The 25,530-nt window shown below is 42.1% G+C and overlaps 1 protein-coding gene across 1 annotated transcript; it reads right to left on the bottom strand.

The window, feature by feature from the left end:
• Positions 1-7,532: 7,532 nt before the first annotated feature.
• On the bottom strand, positions 7,533-12,124 carry LOC115207599 (protein snail homolog Sna). The gene is made up of 3 exons (XM_029774832.1): positions 11,835-12,124; positions 10,767-11,279; positions 7,533-8,981 (listed from the first exon to the last, which is right to left on the bottom strand). Exons 1-3 carry the CDS (start codon positions 11,908-11,910, stop codon positions 8,794-8,796), a joined length of 777 nt encoding a protein of 258 aa, XP_029630692.1. The 5' UTR covers positions 11,911-12,124; the 3' UTR covers positions 7,533-8,793.
• Between the last annotated feature and the right edge of the window lie 13,406 nt (positions 12,125-25,530).

The raw sequence follows: 25,530 nt of genomic DNA, 5'->3' as shown, positions 1-25,530 counted from the left end.
GTGTGCAAAAGAGCAAAAAAGTAAATAAAAACAATATGGGGATGAGGTAGGGAGATTAGGTGGGCTATTTACAGATGTTATGTTAGCTAGCTGGTTATGGCTATGGCTATCCAACACTGGAAATCTTCCAAGTCAAGGTAAGCCTTTGGTTTTATTAATTTCGTTTCGATATGTGATTATATTTAGTATAGTTTTATCTAAAAATTAGAACTTTTTTAATGTTTTACAATTTACATTTTTCTGAAATTCACTGAGGAGGATGGTCCTCCCCTTCCTCCTCTGAGGAGCCTCCATTGTAAGGAATTGGTGGAGTTAGGTCAAGATCCCTTGTTTCCTGTCCTGGCATAAAGGCTGAGTTTATTTTTCCCAGAGTGGGACGGGACACCCCTCCTCCCCAATCCCCAGTGTGAAGCAATGCCCAGGAGGGATAGAAGGAAAGAGGGAGAGGGCTTAAGTGCCATCCATTCTTCCACCTCTCCCCCTCTCCTTGCTTCTCACTGGCACCGAGTCCTCAGCAACACATGTCTCTGATCAAGTGCAGCCTGCGTCATCAGTTAGTAAACTCCAGGCTCCAGGAAAACCAACAGAGAGCACATTCATCCCCGGCGACCCTGTGACTGAGTGTGTGATTCATTACTGTTTAATATGCACTCTATTCACCCCAACAACTCGACCACCTCTCCAATCTTGTCCTCAGGCAGGCTCCAAACCCTGATGAAATCCATCATTAGACATACTTGTAGTGTTACTGTTGTTGGGTTCTTTATTTATCAAATGCAGTTGTCCATGGCCTATTTGCAGACAGAGAATTAGCAGTATAGGTGAGTTTGTAGGTGAGTTTGTAGGTGTGAGCTTCCTCTTCACAGGCACCATACAAAGAGGTGACCATTATTTTCTGTACAATAGGAGAATTGGCGAGTATACACTACCAAGCAAAAGTTTGGACACACCTACTGATTCCAGGGTTTTACTTTATTTTTACTATTTTCTACATTGTAGAATAATAGTGAAGACATCAAAACTATGAAATAACACAAATAGAATCATGTAGTAACCCCCAAAAATAGTTAAACAAATCTAAATATAGTTTATTTGAGATTATTCAAAGTAGCCACCCTTTGCCTTGATGACAGATTTGCACACTCTTGGCATTCTCTCAACCAGCTTCATGAGGTAGACATCTGGAATGCATTTCAATTAACAGGTGAGTCTTGAAGGCTAAACTGAGGGAAAAAAATATTTGATCCCCTGCTGATTTTGTATGTTTGCCCACTGACAAAGAAATGGTCAGTCTATAATTTTAATAGTAGGTTTATTTGAACAGTGAGAGACAGAATAATAACAAAAAAATCTAAAAAAACGCATGTCAATAATGTTAGAAATTGATTTGCATTTTAATGAGGGAAATAAGTATTTGACCCCTCTGCAAAACATGACTTAGTACTTGGTGGCAAAACCTTTGTTGGCAATCACAGAGGACAGACGTTTCTTGTAGTTGGCCACCAGGTTTGCATACATCTCAGAAGGGATTTTGTCCCACTCCTCCTTGCAGATCTTCTCCATTCGTTAAGGTTTCGAGGCTGACGTTTGGCAACTCGAACCTTCAGCTCCCTCCACATATTTTCTATGGGATTAAGGTCTGGAGACTGGCTAGGCCCCTCCAGGACCTTAATGTGCTTCTTCTTGAGCCACTCCTTTGTTCCCTTGGCCGTGTGTTTTGGGTCATTGTCATGCTGGAATACCCATCCACGACCCATTTTCAATGCCCTGTCTGAGGGAAGGAGGTTCTCACCCAAGATTTGATGGTACATGGCACCGTCCATCGTCCCTTTGATGCGGTGAAGTTGTCCTGTCCCCTTAGCAGAAAAACACCCCCAAAGCATAATGTTCCCACCTCCATGTTTGACGGTGGGGATGGTGTTCTTGGGGTCATAGGCAGCATTCCTCCTCCTCCAAACACGGTGAGTTGAGTTGATGCCAAAGAGCTCCATTTTGGTCTCATCTGACCACAACACTTTCACCCAGTTGTCCTCTGAATCATTCAGATGTTCATTAGCAAACGTCAGACGGGCATGTATATGTGCTTTCTTGAGCAGGGGGACCTTGCGGGCGCTGCAGGATTTCAGTTCTTCACAGCGTAGTGTGTTACCAATTGTTTTCTTGGTGACTATGGTCCCAGCTGCCTTGAGATCATTGACAAGATCCTCCGGTGTAGTTCTGGGCTGATTCCTCACCGTTACATTTACATTTACATTTACGTCATTTAGCAGACGCTCTTGCCCAGAGCGACTTACAAATTCTCATGATCATTGCAACTCCACGAGGTGAGATCTTGCATGGAGCCCCAGGCCGAGGGAGATTGACAGTTCTTTTGTGTTTCTTCCATTTGCGAATAATCGCACCAACTGTTGTCACCTTCTCACCAAGCTGCTTGGCGATGGTCTTGTAACCCATTCCAGCCTTGTGTAGGTCTACAATCTTGTCCCTGACCTCCTTGGAGAGCTCTTTGGTCTTGGCTATGGTGGAGAGTTTGGAATCTGATTGATTGATTGATTGCTTCTGTGGACAGGTGTCTTTTATACAGGTAACAAGCTGATATTAGGAGCACTCCCTTTAAGAGTGTGCTCCTAATCTCAGCTCGTTACTTGTATAAAAGACACCTGGGAGCCAGAAATCTTTCTGATTGAGAGGGGGTGAAATACTTATTTCCCTCATTAAAATGCAAATCAATTTATAACATTTTTGACATGCGTTTTTCTGGATTTTTTTGTTGTTATTCTGTCTCTCACTGTTCAAATAAACCTACCATTAAAATTATAGACTGATCATTTCTTTGTCAGTGGGCAAACATACAAAATCAGCAGGGGATCAAATACTTTTTTCCCTCACTGTAGGCGTCCCGCTAGTGGGACAACTTCTGGTGAAACTGGAGGGTGCACAATTCAAATAAATAATCATAAAAATTATGGATTTTAAACATTTAGGTACATACAAGTGTCTTATATCGGTTGAAAGCTTAAATTCTTGTTAATCTAACTGCACTGTCCGATTTACAGTAGGCTTTATAGTGAAAGCATGCCATGCGATTGTTTGAGGACGGCGCCCAACATCAAAATATTTTTCCACCGGCACAGGTTTCATAAATTCACAAATAGCGAAAAAATCTTCCTCTGATTTGTCATCCAAAGGGCCCCAGCTATAACATGTAGTGTCGTTTTGTTAGATAAAATCCTTCTTTATATCCCCAAAAGTCTGTTTAGTTGGCGCCATTGATTTGAGTAATCCACTCGTTCAACATGGCAAGATGAGAATCCGGAAATCTACCCCTAAACTTTGTTTCAACAAGTCAACATATGTTTCAATTTAATCCTCAGATACCCTAAAATATAACCAAACTATAATATTTCATACTGAAAGAAGTATGTTCAATAGCAAACTGATATCAGCAGGTGCACGTTGTCTTCATGGCCGGCGCACACACGAATTTCCAAGCAGATGTCCTTGTACTAAAACTCATTATTCTTACTCGTTTTGGAAGAAACACGCATGAAACTTTAAACAAAGACTACTGACACCCAGTGGAAACCATAGGAATTGCATACTGGGAGCTAGATTTAACTATTTCCCTATATGTTCCATTGTAAGAGCATGGGCTCTCCAAAGAAATTGTGGTTGGTTTTTCTTTGGATTTCCTCCTGCCATATCTATTGTGTTATAGATTCCTACATTATTTTAACATTTCTACAAACTGGCTTCTTTCCAATGGTATCGATAATATGCATATCCTGGCTTCAGGGCCTGAGCAACAGGCAGTTTACTTTGGGCAAGTCAGTCAGGCGGAAATTGAGAAAAAAGGACCCTAGCCTGAAGAAGTTTTAATTTGTGGAATTTCTTTCCTTCTTAATGTGTTTGAGCCAATCAGTTGGGTTGTGACAAGGTATGGGTGGTATACAGAAGATAGCACTATTCAGTGAAAGACCAATTCCATATCATGGCAAGTACAGCTCAAATAATCAAAGAGAAATGACAGTCCATCATTACTTTAATACATGAAGTTCAGTCAATGCGTAAAATTTCAAGAACTTTGCAGTCGCAAAAACCACCAAGCGCTATTGTTATATCTAGCTTAGCTGTCAAAGAACGCAGATCTGCACAGTTTCAAATTGCACATCCCTCTCTCATTTTAAGGACCTGTGCCACTCATTCTGACAACCCATTCATCCGTAAAGCAGCACACTGTTGTAAACCATAACAACGTACAGTACGACGAACACCACGTCGTATCATACATAACAGCTATGATGAAACTGGCACTCACGAGGACCGCCACAGGAAAGGAAGACACAGAGTTACCTCTGCTAAAATAAGGGTTAAATAAAAAATGTAATACCTCTGCTGCAGAGGATTATTTCATTAGTTACCTGCACCTCAGATTGCAGCCCAAATAAATGCTTCAGTGTTCAAGTAACAGACACATCTCAACATCAATTGTTCAGAGGAGACTGCATGAATCAGGCCTTCACGGTCAAATTTCTACAAAGAAAGCACTACTAAAGGACACCAATAATAATAAGAGACTTGCTTGGGCCAAGAAACACGAGGAATGGACATTAGACCAGTGGAAATCTGTCCTTTGGTCTGACGAGTCCAAATTTGAGATTTTTGGTTCCAACCACTGTGTCTTTATGAGATGCAGAGTAGATGAATGGATGATCTCTGCATGTGTGGTTCCAACTGTGAAGCATGGAGGAGGAGGTTTGATGGTGTGGCGGTGCTTTACTGGTGACACTGTCTGTGATTTATTTAGAATTCAAGGCACACCAGCATGTGTACCACAGCATTTTTGCAGCGATACGCCATCCCGTCTCGTTTGCGCTTAGTGGGAGTATCATTTGTTTTTCAACAGGACAATGACCCAAAACACACCTTAAGGCTGTATAAGGGCTATTTGACCAAGGAGAGTGATGGAGTGCTGCATCAGATGACCTGGCCTCCACAATCACCTGATCTCAACCCAATTGAGATGATTTGGGATGAGTTGGACCGCAGGGTGAAGGAAAAGCAGCCAACAAGTGCTCAGCAGACTGTAGGAAAAGTATTCCTCATGAAGCTGTTTGAGAGAATGCCAAGAGTGTGCAAAGCTGTCATCAAGGCAAAGGGTGGCTACTTTGAAGAATGTAAAATATAACATCTATTTTGATTTGTTTAACACTTTTTGGTTTACTACGTGATTCCATATGTGTTATTTCATAGTTGTGATGTCTTCGCTATTATTCTATAATTTAGAAAATAGAAAAAAAACCAAAAAAAAACATTGAATGAGTAGGTGTGTCCATACTTTTAACTGGTACTGTACATGGGGTGAGAGGTGCTTAGATAGCTATTCAAGGGGAGATTATACCTTTATTGCAAGTAAAACACACCCCAATTTCTTAGAAAGACTTATCAACATAAAACTAGTTGCACTTAACATTTCTTCTGACAATTTACTTTGTTGTTGAGTTTATATTTCTTGGCACGGCACACATTGAAAAAACTATGTAACTGCCCCCTGAAATCAGCATACTGCACTGCCATGTTGGGAAACATGCAGAGTAGAGAACCACAGACAGGGACTGGCACCTGAAGGAAAGCCCCGTAGGAATCCACAAGTGTAGAACTCAGCAGCACTCAGTGTAAAGCTGCGTGTCGGCAGTGGTGTGGCCGGGGAGAGCTACCCCCAGGCCTTCTGTATCATCGGTGCAGGATGAGTCGTGTTTATGGGAGGCTGACAGCTCCTTCCTGTATCCCAGGCCCTGAGCCCTGTGTGAGCCCTGGCTGCTGCTGCACTGAAGGCTACTCTCTCTCTCCCCCCTGACTGGGACTGGGCCTGGGAGCGGGCGTGGGTGGGAGCAGTGGGGGGGATGGGATTTGGTGCAGTGGCAGTAAGCAGTGAGGGTTAGCACTTTAGCCCCTCGGCTCCTAGCCTGACTTTTTTTGGGTGAAGTAGGCCAATGTAAACTCCCATTTCCTGCCGGCCTGTCTCTGAGGGGGAGAGATGATCCTCCTGTGAAGAGAGAGAGGGCTGCTTCTCTGCAGGGACACTTCACACTAACACACGTACATATACATAAATAGATATACAACCAAGAGACGGAGAGAGAGTGAGAGAGAGAAATACACAAACACAGTGGGGCTCTGGAATGTTAAACACATGCTTTATGGCATAAATAGCAGCCACTTTTGGTAAATTACAGTGAGTGTTCTGGCACTGGGAAGCGCGCAGCATGAAAAAGTTCTCAGATTTCAGAACCAGGCATTCTACACTCCCAAAGGAAGAGGAGTGTCATGTACTGTTTTCATTTATCAAAATGTTTTGAAATATATACTGTAACTCTGAGTGTGGTGAGGGTTATGATATTGTGGGGTTTCAAATGGTAGCTTGTGTTTAAAATTGTTCTACATAAACTTTGTGGCAAAGATCAGATTAAACTACAGAGACATGATTCATACAACAGAAAGAGTGATTCCAATGTAGTATTAAGAAGTTTTGACTAACTGGAGAGCATAATCCGACTAAAACCGTTACTCACTTCAACTTGCCATGCTGTGTGATTTTATTTGCAGAGCTGACACCCTCGCCTGAGAACATGTTAAAAATGTACAACATAAAACTGCTCTCAATTCATTCCAAGCAGCTGGAACTTAAAAGGCCTGCTGTACAAGAACATCCAGGTCAAAGGTGCAATGGTAACAACCAAATGAACCATAAATCCACCTTCCAGACCTCTCACTCCATATAGGACTCTTTGTTAGTACACAGCTGTATGACCGAATGTCTAGAGCTCTTCTTTCTAACAACTACCCAGACCCAGTGGTTAGCATGTGTCATGTGATTCACTAAACAGACCAAAACTCACAACAGAAGTCTTATCTCCAGCTCTGTGAATATTTCCCTGACTGGGAAGGAAATGATGAGTTTAAGAAGCATGTGGCTAGCTGCTCCAGCTGACAGAGGCTGAGTGGAACAGCTTACCTCACCTTCTGCCACAGCCCACGCACCCTCACTGCTCTGTGACCAGACCTGATCACTCAGAAAACCATGGGAACTTGGACTCTCCTGGCTACACAGACTCTGACTCACTGTCTGGGCTATAGAGTAGGAGACTTAACTCCCTCAAAACAAGGAAATGTAGACCTGGAACAAGGTTAAATAAGATGACTGTTGGCCAACAAATCTACTCTCTCTTTCACACATTTGCGCACAGTGTTTAAACAGTGGCTGCAGGAGGCGAGTGGCAGGTGGAGACATTGAGCAGGTGCATGCAGTTGTACCTGTCCATCACTCAGTGTGTTCACCTGCCTCTCTCTAAACGTCACAATGTCCAACTCAAACTGCTCATCCACAACCAACACACTACATTTACAGTTGCTGAAAGAGAGCCATATCCTAATTAACAGTCTCTAACCAAACATGCACATATCTGGCTGTTGTATAAGCAGTGTTAACTCAGACTAAAAAAATGTTTTGCTAATTTTAAAAGTAACAACACTTTTTTTTTTTTACATAAATTACTTTATTGAATGTAAATCCATCAGCTATGAAATATTTGAAATAGAAGTGAAAAACAAACAAACACAGTAAAACATTGACATAAGACTACATACAATCTGAACATTGCACGGTAAAACACCACCATATAAGGTTTAGGATTTTTTATCCATCTCTGTACAGCCAGGGCTGTGAAACCGTGCCTCTATGAGACATTTTATTTGGCCCCTCCTTCCCCCAGTTCTGAGTGTTTGATGCATAATATTAATACACTTAGTCAACATTAAAAAACCACTACCAGTTGAGGTAAGAAGGCACGGCACATCTTTGGTTTAAAATAATACATTTCATAAAACAAGTTTATATCTTACAAAAATGGTGGTTCTCTCTACCATTTTCAAGAACAATGGGAATAATTAACACTGTGGTAACCTGGAGTGCATGGCTTAGATTTTCATTCAGGAATTTAAACAACATTGAAGGAGCAAAGCTTCCATGAGGAATGACGACAGAAACAAATGGCTTTATCCTATTTCGGAAACACATCAGATTACAGTGGGGCTTGGTGTGGTCAAAATAACGGCTTAAGACAAAACCACTGGAGACAAAAGCATACAAATGGACCAACAGACTCCATCGTCTTTGTGATGATGACATACTTCCTCTTTCTAGGGGCGGTGGAAGTCACCTGTTATCGGCCCAGTAGAGGTCAGGGCCAGAGCACCTGTTAGCACCCTGTCTATCTACACCACTCTACCAGCGACAGCTGTGTGTGTATGTCATGCTGAGAGATGTATCCCACCCACGCACCCTTACATCTCTCAGCAGCTGTGTCTGTGTCTAGGCCATGATGATCCGGAGCTGGCCTGACCAACACCGAGGCTGGGCTAGACTCAAAAGTACACGGGCACACTAACCCCCATGAGTCTACAGTATGTATGAGGAAAAACAATGTTGGGACTGGGAGAATGGCAGGATTACAGAGTTCAGAACATCTACCAGATTTGGCTTGCAATGGGAGGAGTTAGAAAATTTGAGGAGTTCCTTAAATGTGATTGAAACAGAGAAACTGAGATGGCTATGGAAGTTGCATTCAAAGAAATGAGTCAGGGTCAACTTCCTCTTCTACTAGTAAATGGTGGATCTATGGTCTCTGTTGGCAGATTGGTTCAGGCTCCTCTGGTCTTGCTTATGGTATGGGTCTGTAGATGCCCCCACCGCCCTGAGGTCCCTCTGGGGATAACTGCCTGGCTGATTCCTGCTCACGCTGTGGAGGAGGAGCAGCAGCTGGCTGCACTGTGTTTCTGGAGGAGGGACATGCGGCTGAAGGTACGGGAACACACGCCACATTGGTACTTCTTTACCTCAGCGTGGGTCTGCAGGTGCGCCCGCAGGTTGGAGCGGTCCGCAAAGGCCCGGTTACAGTGTTGGCAGGAGAACGGGCGTTCACCTAAGGAGGAGATCGTAGGAGGAGCATGGGTTAGAGATGCATGACACTAACTGTGACTTTAAGGACCACACACACCGCATCGAATATTGATCTGCCGTTCGTCTGTGTGGTGTGTTTTAGGGACCACCTGCTGATGTACGTCTGACTACCGACATTGTCGCACAATTCTACATGAAGACAGACACAGCCCGCACTCTGTTCAGAGGTGCTAAGTACTCTCGTCCCGCAAACGCTATTGGTGTGTCCGAGCCTTTAAGCCTCTGTCTGTATATGAGAAGGGGTCTGTGAACCTTGGCTTTGATTAGCAATAAAGTGCAAACTTTTCTCCCCCACACAATAATATCAATTTGGCTGTCTCGGGCTCAGCAGAGTGGTTCATTAACACCTTAGTGAATCACCCTCAAAGCTCATTTAAAGGGTAATGATGAATCTGGTGTCAGGCTGGGTGAATCACGACCACACTTCAATTAACATGATTAAATCAGTGCCAAATTAGATTACTACTTTCAAGTTGCTGCTGGTGGTAAGTGGGCAGTTTGATAGCTGAGAGCTTCCTTATGCTTTTTGTCCCCTTCATCACAAGGTAATCCTGCATTCTGTTGTCTCAAACAGTAGCCAATGATACGATCATTCTCAGTAAGTCATTGTTAGGGCTCCCGAGTGGTGCAGCGGTCTAAGGCACTGCTTCTCAGTGCAAGAGGTGTCACTACAGTCCCTGGTTTTATTTCAGGCTGTATCACATCCGGCCGTGATTGGGAGTCCCATAGGGTGGCGCACAATTGGCCCAGCGTTGTCAAGGTTTGGCTGGGGTAGGCTGTCATTATAAATAATAATTTGTTTTTAACTGACTAGCCTAGTTAAATAAAAGGTACAATAAAAAAATATATAAAAAATGCAGTAAGGTAGAGTCACAATAGAGCCCCACAGTGGAGGTGTCATAATACCCATTAAACCTAGAGGTCAAACAGGGAAATGGTTCCAATTGGTTTTCCACCATACATTTTTCCCATAGGGGATTTTAGAAACGCTTAAAATACGGGCTGTGTTTAGTGTAGGCTTACCCTGGTGTGACGTTTTGATAACCATGTAAATCTTTCTCGGACAAGGTGACTTTCATCAATATATTCGGCTCTATTCACTCTCAGAGTTTCAAAAATGCTAACTAGCATCAAAGTAGACATCATATAAGACAACAAATCCCTGCAAACTCCTGCATGTCATCTCTAGCTGGCACCTTTGCTAACAGGTACATTTAAAGAAATGTAACCAATTTATTAATTACTACATTTATCTAACATTAGATAGTTAATCCAGAGATTATTACCTTTTCCTCAACTTTGTAGTCTTGTCCAGATCCACATGGCATTTGTATATCTTTATAATAGCCTCATTAGCAGCTAATTAGCATTTGTTGGGGGCAAACAGAGGTGAATATTGATAAAAGTCACCTTGTCCTAGAGAGATTTACACGGTTATCAAAATGTCACGCCAGGGTAAGCCTACACGAAACACATCCCTTATTTTAAGTGTTTCTAAAATCCCCTATGGGAAAAATGAATTGTGGGAAAAAAACAATTAGAACTATTTCCCTATTTGACCACTAGATTTTATGGGTACTATGACTCATACTGTGGTACTCTATGAGTGATCAATGACCAACAAGCCCACAGGGCTTCTTCATGTGCTCATGTCTACCACTACACTGTAATAATGATCCAATCAACTGAGTAACCAAACCTCCCTTCCACCAAAGTCATACCAAATGGCAAGTGTCAGAGTTCTTACCAGTGTGGGTGCGAATGTGGCCTCGCAGCAGCCAGGGCCTGGAGAAGGCTTTCCCGCAGGTGGGGCAGACACAAGGTAGCGTGTGTGAGCGAATGTGCATCTTCAGAGCCCCCAGGCTGGTGTACTCTTTAGGGCAGTGCTTGCAGAAGAAGGCTGGCCTTGCTGCAGTGACTGGGGACACTCTCTCATCCTCGTTTGGGGCCCCATGACTCTTGATGCTGGTGCGTTTGGGGCGCTGAGGGGGGTGGTAGGTATCTGTGGGTTCGGGGCTGGGAGGGTCAGAGGTGCGCCCCTCGTCCTCCTCCCCACTGCTACTGGCACTGCTGCTGAGACTGGAGGGGGAGCTGAGGTCCAGGGGTCCAGGGGTGGGAGAGGCATCAGTGGGGAATGTGGGGACGTAGAGGGCTGGAAGGAAGCTCACGTCCCATACCAGTCCCGCTGTGTAACAGGTGGTAGCTGAGTTGTTGTCCCCTGCTGGAAGCTCAGCTAGTGGGTACCTCTCCAGTGAGGTGGCTGAGGAATGAGGGAAAGGGTTAGAATACAGAGGTACATTTACAGCACTGTTGTCAGATACTAAGATGTTTTCATCATTTACATACGATTAATGTAAATGGAACAACACAACACAATAAAAAAATATATGATGAAATTTGGATAGGCAACATATTTTCAACTTGTAAAGCAACAACTGCCACTGTCAAGTTTCTCCAGAGCATTTTACGCACACAAAAAATAAGTTTCAGCAAAGCTGAGATTTCATGGGCCATTTCCTCCCACATATTTACGTGGGGTAGAAACATGAATGGTAGCTCTGTACAGTTTAGGGGGAACTTTTATAATGGGCCTTACTTGAAAACTGAGAGAAAGTATCATTTATAAAGGTTGCCAACATGGAGAAGGTTGTAATGGGAAAAGTTGTAAAAACTTAAGATTATGTAAAGAAATATATTTCCAGAGGTTTATTGTAAGGAACACTAATAGAGAAAACAGGTGTCTCCTATTCTGTAATATTTTATACATGTATGTATTCAGCTTCATACAAGGAATAAATAAAGTAAAGCTACTCACCATTTTGACACTCCAATTCACTGTAGTTGGGTTTTTTGTTGGCGAAATACTTTTTGACCAAGAAAGAGCGAGGCATTTTTCCACTTTGCGAAATATGTGCGCAAAATATCCACTGGTTAAATAGGCAGACGTCTAGGACTTAGATCCACATGAGAATAGCGGTATATAGAAAGAATAAAAGATTAATGAAACGTATAGTCCACCAGTTTGTCTGAACTTGTTCAGCTGTGGACCACTGTGTGACTGTCTCCAAAATGCTGCTCTCTCTTCTGCTGAAATACTCTGACACAAGCAGAGGGCACACCCCACCTACATATGAGCGCAGGAAGCGACACTCGCTAACCCATTCCTAAACAAAAACATGTGCCCCAAAAGCGATAACAATGGCCATCTATCAAATTGACCTGCATACAACACACATCAATGCAATAGTCTTGACCATTCCGATTACGCAAATTAAACACTTGAGGGCAATAGCGCGCTTCCATAAACAGATTGACCCATTTGGAGACGTGCATGGAGACAATTGCGCAAACGTGTCAGATCACTAAACAGCTAATTTATTCGACTTCAAGACAATAATGATTGTTCTTTAAGACGCCAGTATGTCTGAAACAGGAGAATGAAGGTTTGACTGCTGTGTATATCGATTCTATCAATAGGTCCATAGGCCTACAGTCCAACTGATTAGGCCACATAGAGCGAGACAGTCCTTTTTTATTGTTTTTCTTCAGCATGATCAACGTGCAACATTTGGATAAGGGATTCCTTATTCAGATACGATAAATAATTTAAGTATTGTGGGATTACTACTAATAAGCGTTTATTATGTCAAGAAAAATCTACCTGGTCTCAGAATATTTCGTATTATTATTTAAATAAATCTGGAATTTGCTAAACGTACAATATGTTACACCTTTGCTAAATGTGTTATATGTTTTACGAATTTGCCAAACGTTCAATATGTTACGAATTTTCAAAACATATGATATGTTATGAATTCTAGCTAGGTGGCTAGGAATTCGGTTTAGGGGTTAGGGTTAAGTTTAGGAGTTAGGTTAAAGGGTTAGGGGAAGGGTTAGCTAAAAGGCTTAAGTTTAGGGCTAGGTGAAGTGTTAGCTAAAAGGGTTAAGGTTACGGTTAGGGGAGGGTTAGCTAACATGCTATGTAGTTCCAAATGATCAACAAAAAAAGTATATGTAGTTGAAAAGTTGATGAGATTCAAATTTGCAACCTTTGGGTTGCCAGGCATTTCCATTTAACACACGACCAACCACCATGCTTCAGTTTCTGTGGCTCAGTTGGTAGAGTATGGTGTTTGCAACGCCAGCATGGTGTGTTCAACGCCAGGGTTGTGGGTTTGATTCCGACGGGGGGGCAGTGCAAAAAAACAATATTTAAAAAATGCATGGAATGAAATGTATGCATTCACTACTGTAAGTTGCTCTGGATAAGAGCGTCTGCTAAATGACTAAAATGTAAAATGTAAGTAACCATCTCTCTTATGTAACCATACCAAACATAACATATTATACTAAACAGAGTGTCTCGGATTTACGTACAGAATAATACGAAATGCTCTGAGACCATGTTGAGAAAAATAGGTCTGATTTACAGTTGCCACCACTGCCTAGTTTACTCCTGGTATGTCATGGCGCCACCCTTTGGGAAGAAATAGTAGCTGAAACAAGTTCAATAGCAGCATGTTGCAGTACGATAGGTACACACAAGATGACGCTATGTCACACATATTCGAAGAGTGGTTGGCAATGAGTCACCTGCAAAAGTAGAGAAGTTTGAAATCAATGAAATGCAGTTAATTTCCTGCATTTCCATTGGGCATGCAACCTATTTATCATGAACAATTTTCAAGTCAGATTTACAAATAAGCAGCCTAATATAGAAGTCCACTACAGAAATCTAGAGAGGACATATGAATAAATAAAACAAATCACTAGTTTTGTCTAGATCAATAAATATGTTTTGTGATCACAACATAAAAAAAGTTGTTTTGTCGAGATCACAATAACATTTTCTCATGATCAAGACATAACAAAAGTTGGTGTGTGTTAATCAAGAGATAAACTCTATGTAACAGTGTTGCTTCCGCCCACCTCATCGCCCCTACCTGGGATCGTCTGCACACATCAACAACTGCCTCCCACGAAGCATCGTTACCTATCGCTCCACGTCTTGGCCCTTGTGGAGCAAGGGAAACAACTACTTCAAAGGCTCAGAGCGAGTGACGTCACCGATTGAAACGCTATTAGCACACACCCCGCTAACTAGCAGGCCATTTCATACGGTTACATTTAAATAGGAGTGGCAGTATTGATGATAGGCTGCAGAGCCCAGGGTGGATCAACACATTCATTTTTATTAGAGATTAACCCAGGCAGAAATTGCATTATGTCTATCAGTTATAGATGGCTTCCAGTTTTGTCTCCAATACAATTCAAATTTAAAGACATGTTTTGAAATGGATTGAATGCGGAATGTGGAATGTTCAGTGCAAGAAAAGTTAACATTGAGGTCTGTGGTTGCAGACTACCAATGAAAATTTACGAGACTACCAATAAAAGTTTATTTTAATATCTTTAATAATTTGAACAGGGAGGTTGGCCTGTCAATAGCAGCAAAAACACAGTCACAAACAACAATTAACAAGCAGTACAGAAAAATAATACTAGTAAAACGGGTATTGTGACATTTCATGAAGGCTGCAGTCTATTTGTCATTTCAGCCATAAATGGTGGGCAAAATATTGTGGTGCTGAAGGACAGAACTACGGAAGTCCAGCGAGGACATGTGAATAAAAGTAAAATGTCTCTTCTTATTACAACTTATTTTTCTCATGATCCCTACATGACAAAGTTGTTTTGTCAAGATTTACTTTTCTGGTATATCTAGACTTCCGTAGTACATAATCTTTGTGTCTGTTATTTGCTTTTGAAAGTAGCCTATTCGGTATGGAACTCAATGGATGAGATAGGGAGAATGACTCACAGTGGTATCAGCCTGTAGTAGGTCTATGCTATGAGTTCTGCTACATAAATGTGAAATAAACCAGGACAAAGTCAGGGGGGAAGGAGAATGAAACAAAATGTTGTGTACAAGTGCAATGCCTGCATAAAGTCTACTGAATATGTAACGGTTTAGCTTCCGTCCCTCTCCTCGCCCCTACCTGGGCTCGAACCAGGGACCCTCTGCACACATCGACAACAGCCACCCTCGAAGCATCGTTACCCATCACGCCACAAAAGCCTCGGCCCTTGCAGAGCAAGGGGAACAACTACTTCAAGGTCTCAGAGCGAGTGACGTCACCGATTGAAACGCTATTATCGCATACTCTGCTAACTAGCTAGTCATTTCACATCGGTTACATGTATACTTTTCACACAATGGGCCTATTGTATAAAAATATATTTTAGACTTAGTCAAAAAGAAACATTACATAATATTTTGTTTGAAAAAATGAATTAACAACAGGTGTGACAGGGAGAGGGGGAGAGAGAGGGAGAGAGAGTGGGGGGGGAGAAAGAGGGAGGGAGTGGGAGAGAGAGTGAGAGGGGGGAGAGAGAGGGAGTGGGGGGGGGTCCCTGGTAATACTGTGTTTACTTAGTAAAGGCACAGCTTGTCCTTGGCACCTGCTCTCTGCACAGCCAGGGAGCTGGGTGATGCCTCCTTGTAGGGATGCACAAGAGGCTGCTAAATGTCATTTTATCCAAAAGGATACCAAGACGTAGGCCTACGTTTACTTAATCCTTATGACCTTGACCATCACCCTAAAATCCCCTGTGTGTGTGTGTGTGTGTGTGTGTGTGTGTGTGTGTGTGTGTGTGTGTGTGTGTGTGTGTGTGTGTGTGTGTGTGTGTGTGTGTGTGTCTGTGTTTGTGTGTGTGCAGGGCTAGTTTGATGCAGGGGCTTACCAGGACTGAAGCCCCTGGGCCCAGGCCTGTGGGAGGCCCAAGAGGAAACCCTCCCCCAAAAAAGAAAATATGTACTGTATGTATTATATATTTAGTTTTTTTTACTGTAACTACCGATGAGTGTAGACAGCCTGCTGCTGTCACTCTGCAAATCATCAGATTGGGGAGGAGAGGAGGTAGGTGGCCCACGTGGGTAACCGGGGGGCTCTGTCTTGATTGGGTAACTGATGAATACAAAATAAAAAATAAACTGCATAATAAATAAATGTGACTTGTCAATTGTGTGAGTCAGGGGCTGGGCCCTTTAGTAGCCTACTGTACCCCATGATATACAGTCCCAGTCAAAAGTTTGGACACACCTACTCATTCGAGGGTTTTTCTTTATTTTTACTATTTTCTACATTGTAGAATAATAGTGAAGACATCAAAACGATGAAATAACATATATGGAATCATGTAGTAACCAAAAAGGTGTTAAACAAATCAAAATATATTTTATATTTGAAATTCTTCAAAGTAGCCACCCTTTGCCTTGATGACAGATTTGCACACTCTTGGCATTCTCTCAACCAGATTCATGAGGTAGTCACCTGGAATGCATTTCAACTAACCTTATTAGCATTCTGCAGCAAAATGCCATCCCATCTGGCTTGCGCTTAGTGGGACTATCATTTGTTTTTCAACAGGACAATGACCCAACACACCTAAAGGCATTGTAAGGGCTATTTGACCAAGAAGGAGAGTGATGGAGTGCTGCATCAGATGACCTGGCCTCAAACCAATTGAGATGGTTTGTGATGAGTTGAACCGCAGAGTGAAGGAAAAACAGCCAACAAGTGCTCAGCATATGTGGGAACTCCTTCAAGACTGTTGAAAAAGCATTCCAGGTGCAGCTGGTTGAGAGAATGCCAAGAGTGTGCAAAGCTGTCATCAAGGCAAAGGGTAGCTACTTTGAAGAATGTAAAATATTAAATATATTTTGATTTGTTTAACACTTTTTTGGTTACTACTGTACATGATTCCATATGTGTTATTTCATAGGTTTGATGTCTTTACTATTATTCTACAATGTGGAAAAAAAGTAGAAATAAGAAAAACCCTTGAATGAGTAGGTGTGTCCAAACTTTTGACTGGTACTGTATATATATATATATATATATATATATATATATATATATATACTGAATACAGTTCAAGTCAGATATTTACATACTTTTAGGTTGGAGTCATTAAAACGAGTTTTTCAACCACTCCACAAATTTCTTGTTAACAAACTATAGAGTGCGGTTGAGGCTACTGTAGATCTTCATTGCATAACGATGTGATTAATCAATTATTTGGTGACGTGAATATATTTAGCATAGTTTTATCTAAAAATGATAACTTTTTAAATGTTTCACTATTTTTATTTTTATGAAATTCACTGAGCAGGATTTGGCCCTCCCCTTCCTCCTCTGAGGAGCCTCCACACACACACACACACACACACACACACACACACACACACACACACACACACACACACACACACACACACACACACACACACACACACACACACACACACACACACACACACACACACACACACACACACACACACACACACAACGATGTAGGCTGTGTGTAGCGGTTTGAAGGTTTGGCTTGGAAAGGCTTTTTCGCCTGGTCACAGACAGCTAATGTGTTGTGCACTGAAGTCTGCCCACAAGCGAAGGGAAAAAGTGAGAGGAGAGCGCGTAGATGTGAGAAGGAATTATACAATTATAAAATGGATCATGCTGTTTGTGTGTGGCTGCTATGAAAGTGAACTGTGTTTGCGTGTGATCAGGGGTGTATTCATTCCGCCGATTCTGTTGAAAAACTTTTCTTAAATGGAAGCAAACAGGGATAAAGATACCTGAATTTGTCCAATAAAAACTCTTGTTGCAACTGTTGGACTAATGATTACACCCTAGATCAGCGCAATGCAGGCTAGAGTGTGCAAGACGGTATTGAATGTATCTGTCACCTTAATTACTCAAATTTCTCTCTACCTGTTAACGTTGTAAACGTATAGGCTAGGTTGTAGCAACCTCATAATGGGTATAGGGAAAATTCAAGTAGCATGTAGTAGCCTACACCTATCAATGTTACATTGAACTGGGTGAATGGAATATGAATGGCAGTCATCCAATATGCTGTAATAGAAATAAGGCCATGCTCATTAAAAACATTTTTGGCCTCCCTCATCTTAAATGGCACCGGCCGCTACTGATGTGTGTGTGATTCAATGCAATCGACCTATGGAAACAATACAAAATATTTATCTAGACCTATATATATAAAGCCAATGAGTTCAGCTAACAAAAAGGGGCATATACCGTCATCTATTGACACTGCACTTATCTGACATCTACATAAGGTGTGTTCATAAATTCACTCTGGAATGCCTGAGGGTGCTCAGAGTGCGTTGGTAAATTCAGAGCATTATCAGATTGTCCTTTCATAAATTCAGAGCGCACACTGGAAGCTCTGGCCAAGGAGTAAGTAGGGTTGATCCGAGCTTTCTGACCTCACAATGGCACCCAAGTAAACTGGCTAAAGTTGGCTAGCTACTTCCAGACGCAAATGAGAACACCTCATTTCACTCGCCCTAGGAGAGGGCGAGTAACCCTAGTTGTGCTGTGTTCATGTTATCTACAGCGTTGGTGACTGTAACAATTTAAGTAAGTTTACTGACACAAGTCATATTCCAGGGTGTTGCACGTTCGTAAATTCCTCAGTTATTCTGTGCTCTGAATTTACGAACGGAAACATAGTTTCTCTCTCTCGCGAGGTTTTCACTGGCTAGTTGTAAATGCGACTTTCAAATTCGGTCCCGCCTAGTCTGGAAAGCCACAGTAATCCACCCTGTCCCAGTAGTCCCCCCCACCACCACCCACTGTCCCAGTAGTCCCCCCCTTCGCCCTGTCCCAGTAGTCTCCCCCCCACCGCATCAAATCAAGTGCACGAAAGAGAATTGAATGCATTTTAGGCTGTATACATTGTAACACACTTTATAACTATCATCAATTTGAAACATCACTCGGCCTACCTAGCTTTAGAACTTATTGCCAATGGATAAAGTGTTTACTATGTATGGAAAAAAAATAGAAATACTTATATAACCAAGAATGTTGACAACTTATTCTAATAATGACGTTTTGAAAAAGGTGGATGTAGCCTAATAATGAAAATACGTAAGCATTTATGCAATAATAGGTCTAATCTATATGCATAGGCCTAGTCAAAAATGTATTAGAATCGTGAGTTGACGACAGAGGGAGCCTTCAAAGGTTGCTGCTGGTCCCTTTGCAGAGGTGATGGTGTGAGTATTTTAGCACTAATAATAACAGTTAATTTAGGATCATTTAAGGTAATCACCTTTAGCCTAGACAACACTGCTGCAACTGCAACTCTTTTAACATAAAAGGCCAATACGCCCATGTAGGTCTGCACAAAATGAGGGGCAGACCCGTATCTTTTTTAACTGCGTGATTGGTTCTAAACCTCGAACGGGAGGGGATACTGTTGCTGCGTTACTCGATCAGCTGTTTTGATTCAATTTGGAAAGAAACAGTTCCAAAGACCAGACAGAGAATCAAGAACAGATGCACTTTGGGGGAAAAAAGATGGTATAAACCGATACCTCATCAAAGGAAAACGCATTAATGAAGGAATCGGTTACAACATCTCTTCAAATACAATTTTGGGGTTAACAGAATGTCCTACTCAAACTGAGAAATATTCTGTGAATATAGGTAAGTTTTATTTGCCGCTTGTCTTTCTATTTATAACTATCATCTGCGTGAATCCAAACAGGTCCTTTATCAACAGTTTGCAGAATTTTGTAATTGACAGGTCTTCTCCAATGCTGTAACATGAATGCAAGTAGGGCGTCTTTCCAAAAACGGAGATAATTAAATATGTCTATGTTGTATTATTATCCAGTCTTTCGGTCGCTTAACTACTGCTGGCTGTCATTGCAACTGCCCCAATTTCAGACGAGACTTTTGTGTTATGTCACCTGCACCAAAGGAGTAGCCTATAGCCTAGCTTTCATATCCAGTTTTTCATTTCAAAGTTCTTTCTCTGCTGATATAAGGCTAATGTTCAGGTTTTCTTTGTCATCGTGAAATGGTTTGTTTAGCCTTTCAGTGGTATCCCAGCCTCGTCCCTTCCTTGATTCCTGCTCAAGCTGTTGTTTAGGTTTTGAATGAGGTCAGTTGCATTCAGTGACGATAATCAAAGCCTGATGATGAGTTGGTTATATAAATCAGCTGTGTAGTGCTAGGGCAAAAACCAACACCTGGACCTAGTGGGGGGAGGCCCAGGACCGAGTTTGGGAAACCCTGCAATAGGCCACATATTTGCTCAGCTGAGAAGCTGCCAATTATTTATATATACACAAAATGATGACCCGGGGGGTGCTGTTTTGGAGCCACCATGCTTCCATCTTGGTACTCCCACACGTTGTAGAAACATATTTTGGAAGATATAAAAATGATTTTATTAGTGTCTACATTTGTTTTTGCCACGTTTATTCTATTACAGACACCGTAATGCATACTTTAAAATTATGTTATGTGAGCTAAACAAACAAATAAAGGAAAATGTTTTTGTATATCTTAAGTATACTTTTTTTTAAATATACTGAACAAAAATATAAATGCAACAATTTCAAAGATTTTATTGAGTTACTACATTTCTTATAAGGAAATCAGTCAAAGTCAATAAATTCATTCAGCCCTAATCTATGGATTTCACATGACTGGTGTAGGGGTGCAGCCATGTAGAGCCTGGCTGCCAAGAGGGTGGGATGATGCCACCCTGTTGGCAGCCAGGCCCACCCACTGGGGAGCCAGGCCCAGCCAATCAGAATTATTTTTCCCCCACCAAAGGGGCTTAATACAGACAAAAATACTTCTATATCCTCTCACACTACTCCCGACTGGACTTCCTCATTACCATATTTGGTAGTGAGAAACCGCTCTAAACAGATGCCTTTTAATAGTCTTGCATATTAGATTTTCAAGTCCATACAGTTCATAAGGACTGAGATTATTCGTGTTTTTTGTTGTTGTTGTTTTTTTTTACCTTTATTTAACTAGGTAAGTCAGTTAAGAAGAAATTCTTATTTACAATGACTGCCTACCCTGGCCGAACCTTAACCCGGACGACGCTGGGCCAATTGTGTGCCGCCTATGGGACTTCCAATCACGGCCGGTTGTGATACAGCCTAGAATCAAACCAGGGTCAGTAGTGACACCTCTTGCACTGAGATGCAGTGCCTTAGACCGCTGCGCCACCCGGGAGTCCTATTAGGTACTTTGGATGTAGAATGGAATGGTGCTAAATAGGCCTTATAACTACAGAGATATATTTTTACTGGTGGCTCAGTTGGTTGGTGCATTCTACTGACAACATTAGAGAGAGTTGTGGGTTTGACTGATATATAGGCCTATACCGAATCTGTGTTGAGTCCCCTTGGCTAAAAGCATCTGCTGAAAAGACGATTCTAATTAAAAGTGTAGTCTTTCTCTCGGACATGGTGTATCTAAAAGGATCCTGCCATTTGTTAGGATTCCAGGTCAGTGGTTATGAAGAGGATACAAGCTGAGCACATAATAACAAAGTGAACTCTGCAGCCATGGGCCTCGTGCCCCTAGATCTGCAAATCTGCTCGCATATCTATTTTTTATTTATTTCTATTTCACCTTTATTTAACCAGGTAGGCTAGTTGAGAACAAGTTCTCATTTACAACTGCGACCTGGCCAAGAAAAAACAAAGCAGTGCGACAACAACACAGAGTTACACATGGGATAAACAAACGTACAGTCAATAACACATTAGAAAAATCTGTATACAGTGTGAGCAAATGAAGTAAGGAGGTAAGGCAATAAATAGGCCAATAGTGGCGAAGTAATTACAATTTAGCAATTTACACGGGCGTGATCTATGTACAGATGAGGATGTGCAAGTAGAAATACTGGTGTGCAAAAAAGCAGAAAAACAAATATGGGGATGAGGTAGGTAGTTGGTTGACTGGGCTATTTACAGATGGGCTGTGTACAGCTGCAGCGATCGGTAAGCTGTTCTGACAGCTGACGCTTAAAGTTAGTGAGGGAGATATAAGTCTCCAACTTCAGTGATTTTTATTTTTTTGCAATTCGTTCCAGTCATTGGCAGCAGAGAACTAGAAGGAAAGGCGGCCAAACGAGGTGTTGGCTTTGGGGATGACTAGTGAAATATACCTGCTGGAGCGAGTGCTACGGGTGGGTGTTGCTATGGTGACCAGTGAGCTGAGATAAGGCAGCACTTTACCTAGCAAAGACTTATCGATTACTTGGAGCCAGTGGGTTTGGCGACGAATATGTAGCGAGGACCAAGCAACGAGAGCATACAGGTCGCAGTGGTGGGTAGTATATGGGGCTTTGGTGACAAAACGGATGGCACTGTGATATACTGCATCCAATTTGCTGAGTAGAGTGTTGGAGGCTATTTTGTAAATTACATCGCCAAAGTCAAATCTATACCAAAATGGTTCTCATAAGCTGAATGTGGTTTATCATAAGCAATCATGCTTTCTCTGCTTGGGGTGGAGGGATTCTCTGTGTTGCATGACAATAGCAAATTCAGAGACCGGCAAATATAGCCGTTTGCCAACAAAGCCATATCAGAAAAAGAAAATAAATTTAAAAAATGATATGCTGAGAGCCATTGCATTGAGAGGATCCTATGAGGATGTGACTATGTTGCAGAGTATAGCCTAGCCCCTCCCCTGTAGGTTTAATAGCAGATGGGATCTGACAATGGAGCTCTGCAGGGGGTACTTGTTATTCAGGCCCTTATTCATAAAGGCCTCATTGGCCAATCAATGACCACGATGGTCAGCTGACCTGGGCTTGCGTTAATTAACATGGGCCAGTATGGATGTGTGGGGTCCAGAAATGACTCTTAATTCAACGCTGGGGTATTGATGAATAATTACCATTATTTTCAAAAAGGCTAAGGATGCAAAATGACAAGAATAAGACAATGTTGTTACAGCAGGTTTGAGTTATGGGACCCAGACTTTATGACAATGTTTTTCTCCACCAGGTCTTTGTGAGAAGTATTTTGATACCCAAAGCCTCTGCTGCTACGTCTGAGTTTCCTGCCAAAGAAAGGAGAGGAAAGGACAAGAAAGAGAACACAGGCAACAACCTCACAACACCAAATCACAACGAAGTCTGACCAAGAGTCCGAGACAACACCTCCTTAGTAACCGCCACACAGAACAGAACCCAGTCATGTTCAGAAGGCTCACTAGTCTGTTTTTTGGAAGAGATGATGACATCTCTACAGACCAGAGGACATCCACCCCTGCAGAAATGCTTGAGGAAGGGTGGCTTCTGATCAACCATCAAGGTCAGTCTCACAGGAAGTAGTGGTTGGACTGTAGCTACATAGTGTGCTCTGCTAGACGAAATATGAGTAACGCTGGCTCTCTTGTTGCTCTACAGAAGTGAACCTATTAGAGGAGCAGGTAGTGGAGTGTGCCAACACATCTATCTACAGAAGTCCAGCTGTCACTGAGGAGACTGAACCCATTTCAGAAACTGGCATCAGGTGAGAGACTTTTGACACAGGAAGTTGTCAAAACATTTTACAATGTCCGTGTTCTGCCACTGATTCCAAATGTTTGATTGTCCTCATGTATATGTGAACAGATGTGGGTGTGCATTTGTGGGCTTACAAGCATTTGTTTCTCTGCAGGATGTCAGAACCAGAGGTCCCAGTCCAAAGAAGCACCACCAGCCCCAGCCGGATCATTCGTAGATCAATGTCCATAGCTGGACAGCTGGCTAAGGTCTCGCAAGTTGCTCGTATCCAGAGGGCTCAGACCCGGGTGGACCGCCACCACCTCACACGGAGCTGCATCCAGCGGCAGAACTGTGTCCGCCAGCGAGCTCAGCGCCACTCACCCCGCACACGCACAACTTACCTCCAACAGCCAGGCCACCACAACTTCAGCCACTGAACACCTAGCACCAGGGAGCGCTTTTAACACAAGAACAACAGGGACCTTTAATCTGCTCACAACATACACACACAAACAGACATGCTCAGACACCTTCACAAATGCAACATAAATTGATTGGCAGCATATTTCCATATAGTGAAATAAAGTCATCATTCAAACACATTTTTGCATAGTTCAATCTTGTGTAGATTAAGGTATTTCCCAAAGGAATCCTATCTACCCCATTTGATTCAAAACACTAAGCTTGTTACTTGGAATTGTCACTCGTTCACTGGCAGCAAAAATTACTTTTGAACCTGTACTGTACATGACAAGAGAATGAAGATGTGAACATATCAAGGAATAAGTTCGCCCTAAATATTTCTAAAACTAAAAGCATTGTATTTGGAACAAAACACTCACCAAACCCTAAACCTCAACTAAATATTTTAATAAATAATGTGGAAATTGAGCAAGTTGAGATGACTAAACTGTTTGGAGTAACCCTGGATTGTAAACTGTCATGGCCAAAACATTTTGATGCAGTAGTAGCTAAGATGGGGAGAAGTCTGTCTATAATAAAGCAATGCTCTTCCTTCTTAACAACACTATCAACAAGGCAGGTCCTACAAGTTCTAGTTTTGTCACACCTTGACTACTGTTCAGTCGTGTGGTCAGGTGCCACAAAAAAGGACTTAGGAAAATTGAAATTGGCTCAGAACAGGGCAGCACGGCTGGCCCTTGGATGTACACAGAGAGCTAATATTAATAATATGCATGTCAATCTCTCCTGGCTGAAAGTGGAGGAGAGATTGACTTCATCACTACTTTTATTTATGAAAGGTATTGACATGTTAAATGCACCGAGCTGTCTGTCTAAACTACTGGCACACAGCTCAGGCACCCATGCATACCCCACAAGACATGACACAAGAGGTCTCTTCACAGCCCCCAAGTCCAGAACAAACTATGGGCGGCACACAATACTACATGGAACTCTATTCCACATCAAGTAACTGACTCAAGCAGTAAAATTAGATTTAAAAAAACACCTTATGGAACAGTGGGGACTTTGAAGCAACACAGACACATGCATACACACACACATACGATAACATACGCACTATACATACACATGGATTTAGTACTGTAGATATGTGGTAGTGGTGGAGTAGGGGCCTGAGGGCACACAGTGTGTTGTGAAATTTGTGAATGTATTGTAATGTATTAAAATTGTATAAACTGCCTTAATTTTGCTGGACCCCAGGAAGAGTATCTGCTGCTTTGGCAGCAACTAATGGGGATCCATAATAAATAATCTAGAAAAAAGAAACGCACACCTATAAAGGCGAGGTGCTGGCTAAAGGAGTAGAAAACTAGAAAATAAGGGAAAGCCGCACACTCTAAGAGCTCAGATGCAAAAATGTAATAACCTAATAACCAACGTTTCGACAGCAACGTTGGATGAAGACAGCTTTGGGTGAAGACAGCTTTGGGTGAAGACAGCTTTGGATGAAGACAGCTTTGGATGAAGACAGCTTTGGGGGAAGACAGCTTTGGATGAAGACAGCTTTGGGTGAAGACAGCTTTGGGTGAAGACAGCTTTGGGTGAAGACAGCTTTGGATGAAGACAGCTTTGCTGTTGAAACGTTGGCTATTAGGTTATTACATTTTTGCATCTGAGCTCTTAGAGTGTGCGGCTTTCCCTTATTTTCTAGATCCATAATAAATACAAATATC

Source organism: Salmo trutta, chromosome 14 (genome assembly GCF_901001165.1).
Source record: "Salmo trutta chromosome 14, fSalTru1.1, whole genome shotgun sequence".
Classification (NCBI taxonomy): domain Eukaryota; kingdom Metazoa; phylum Chordata; class Actinopteri; order Salmoniformes; family Salmonidae; genus Salmo; species Salmo trutta.
The sequence above is the reverse complement of the archived record's forward strand: the minus strand, read 5'-3'. Positions and strand labels throughout refer to the sequence as shown.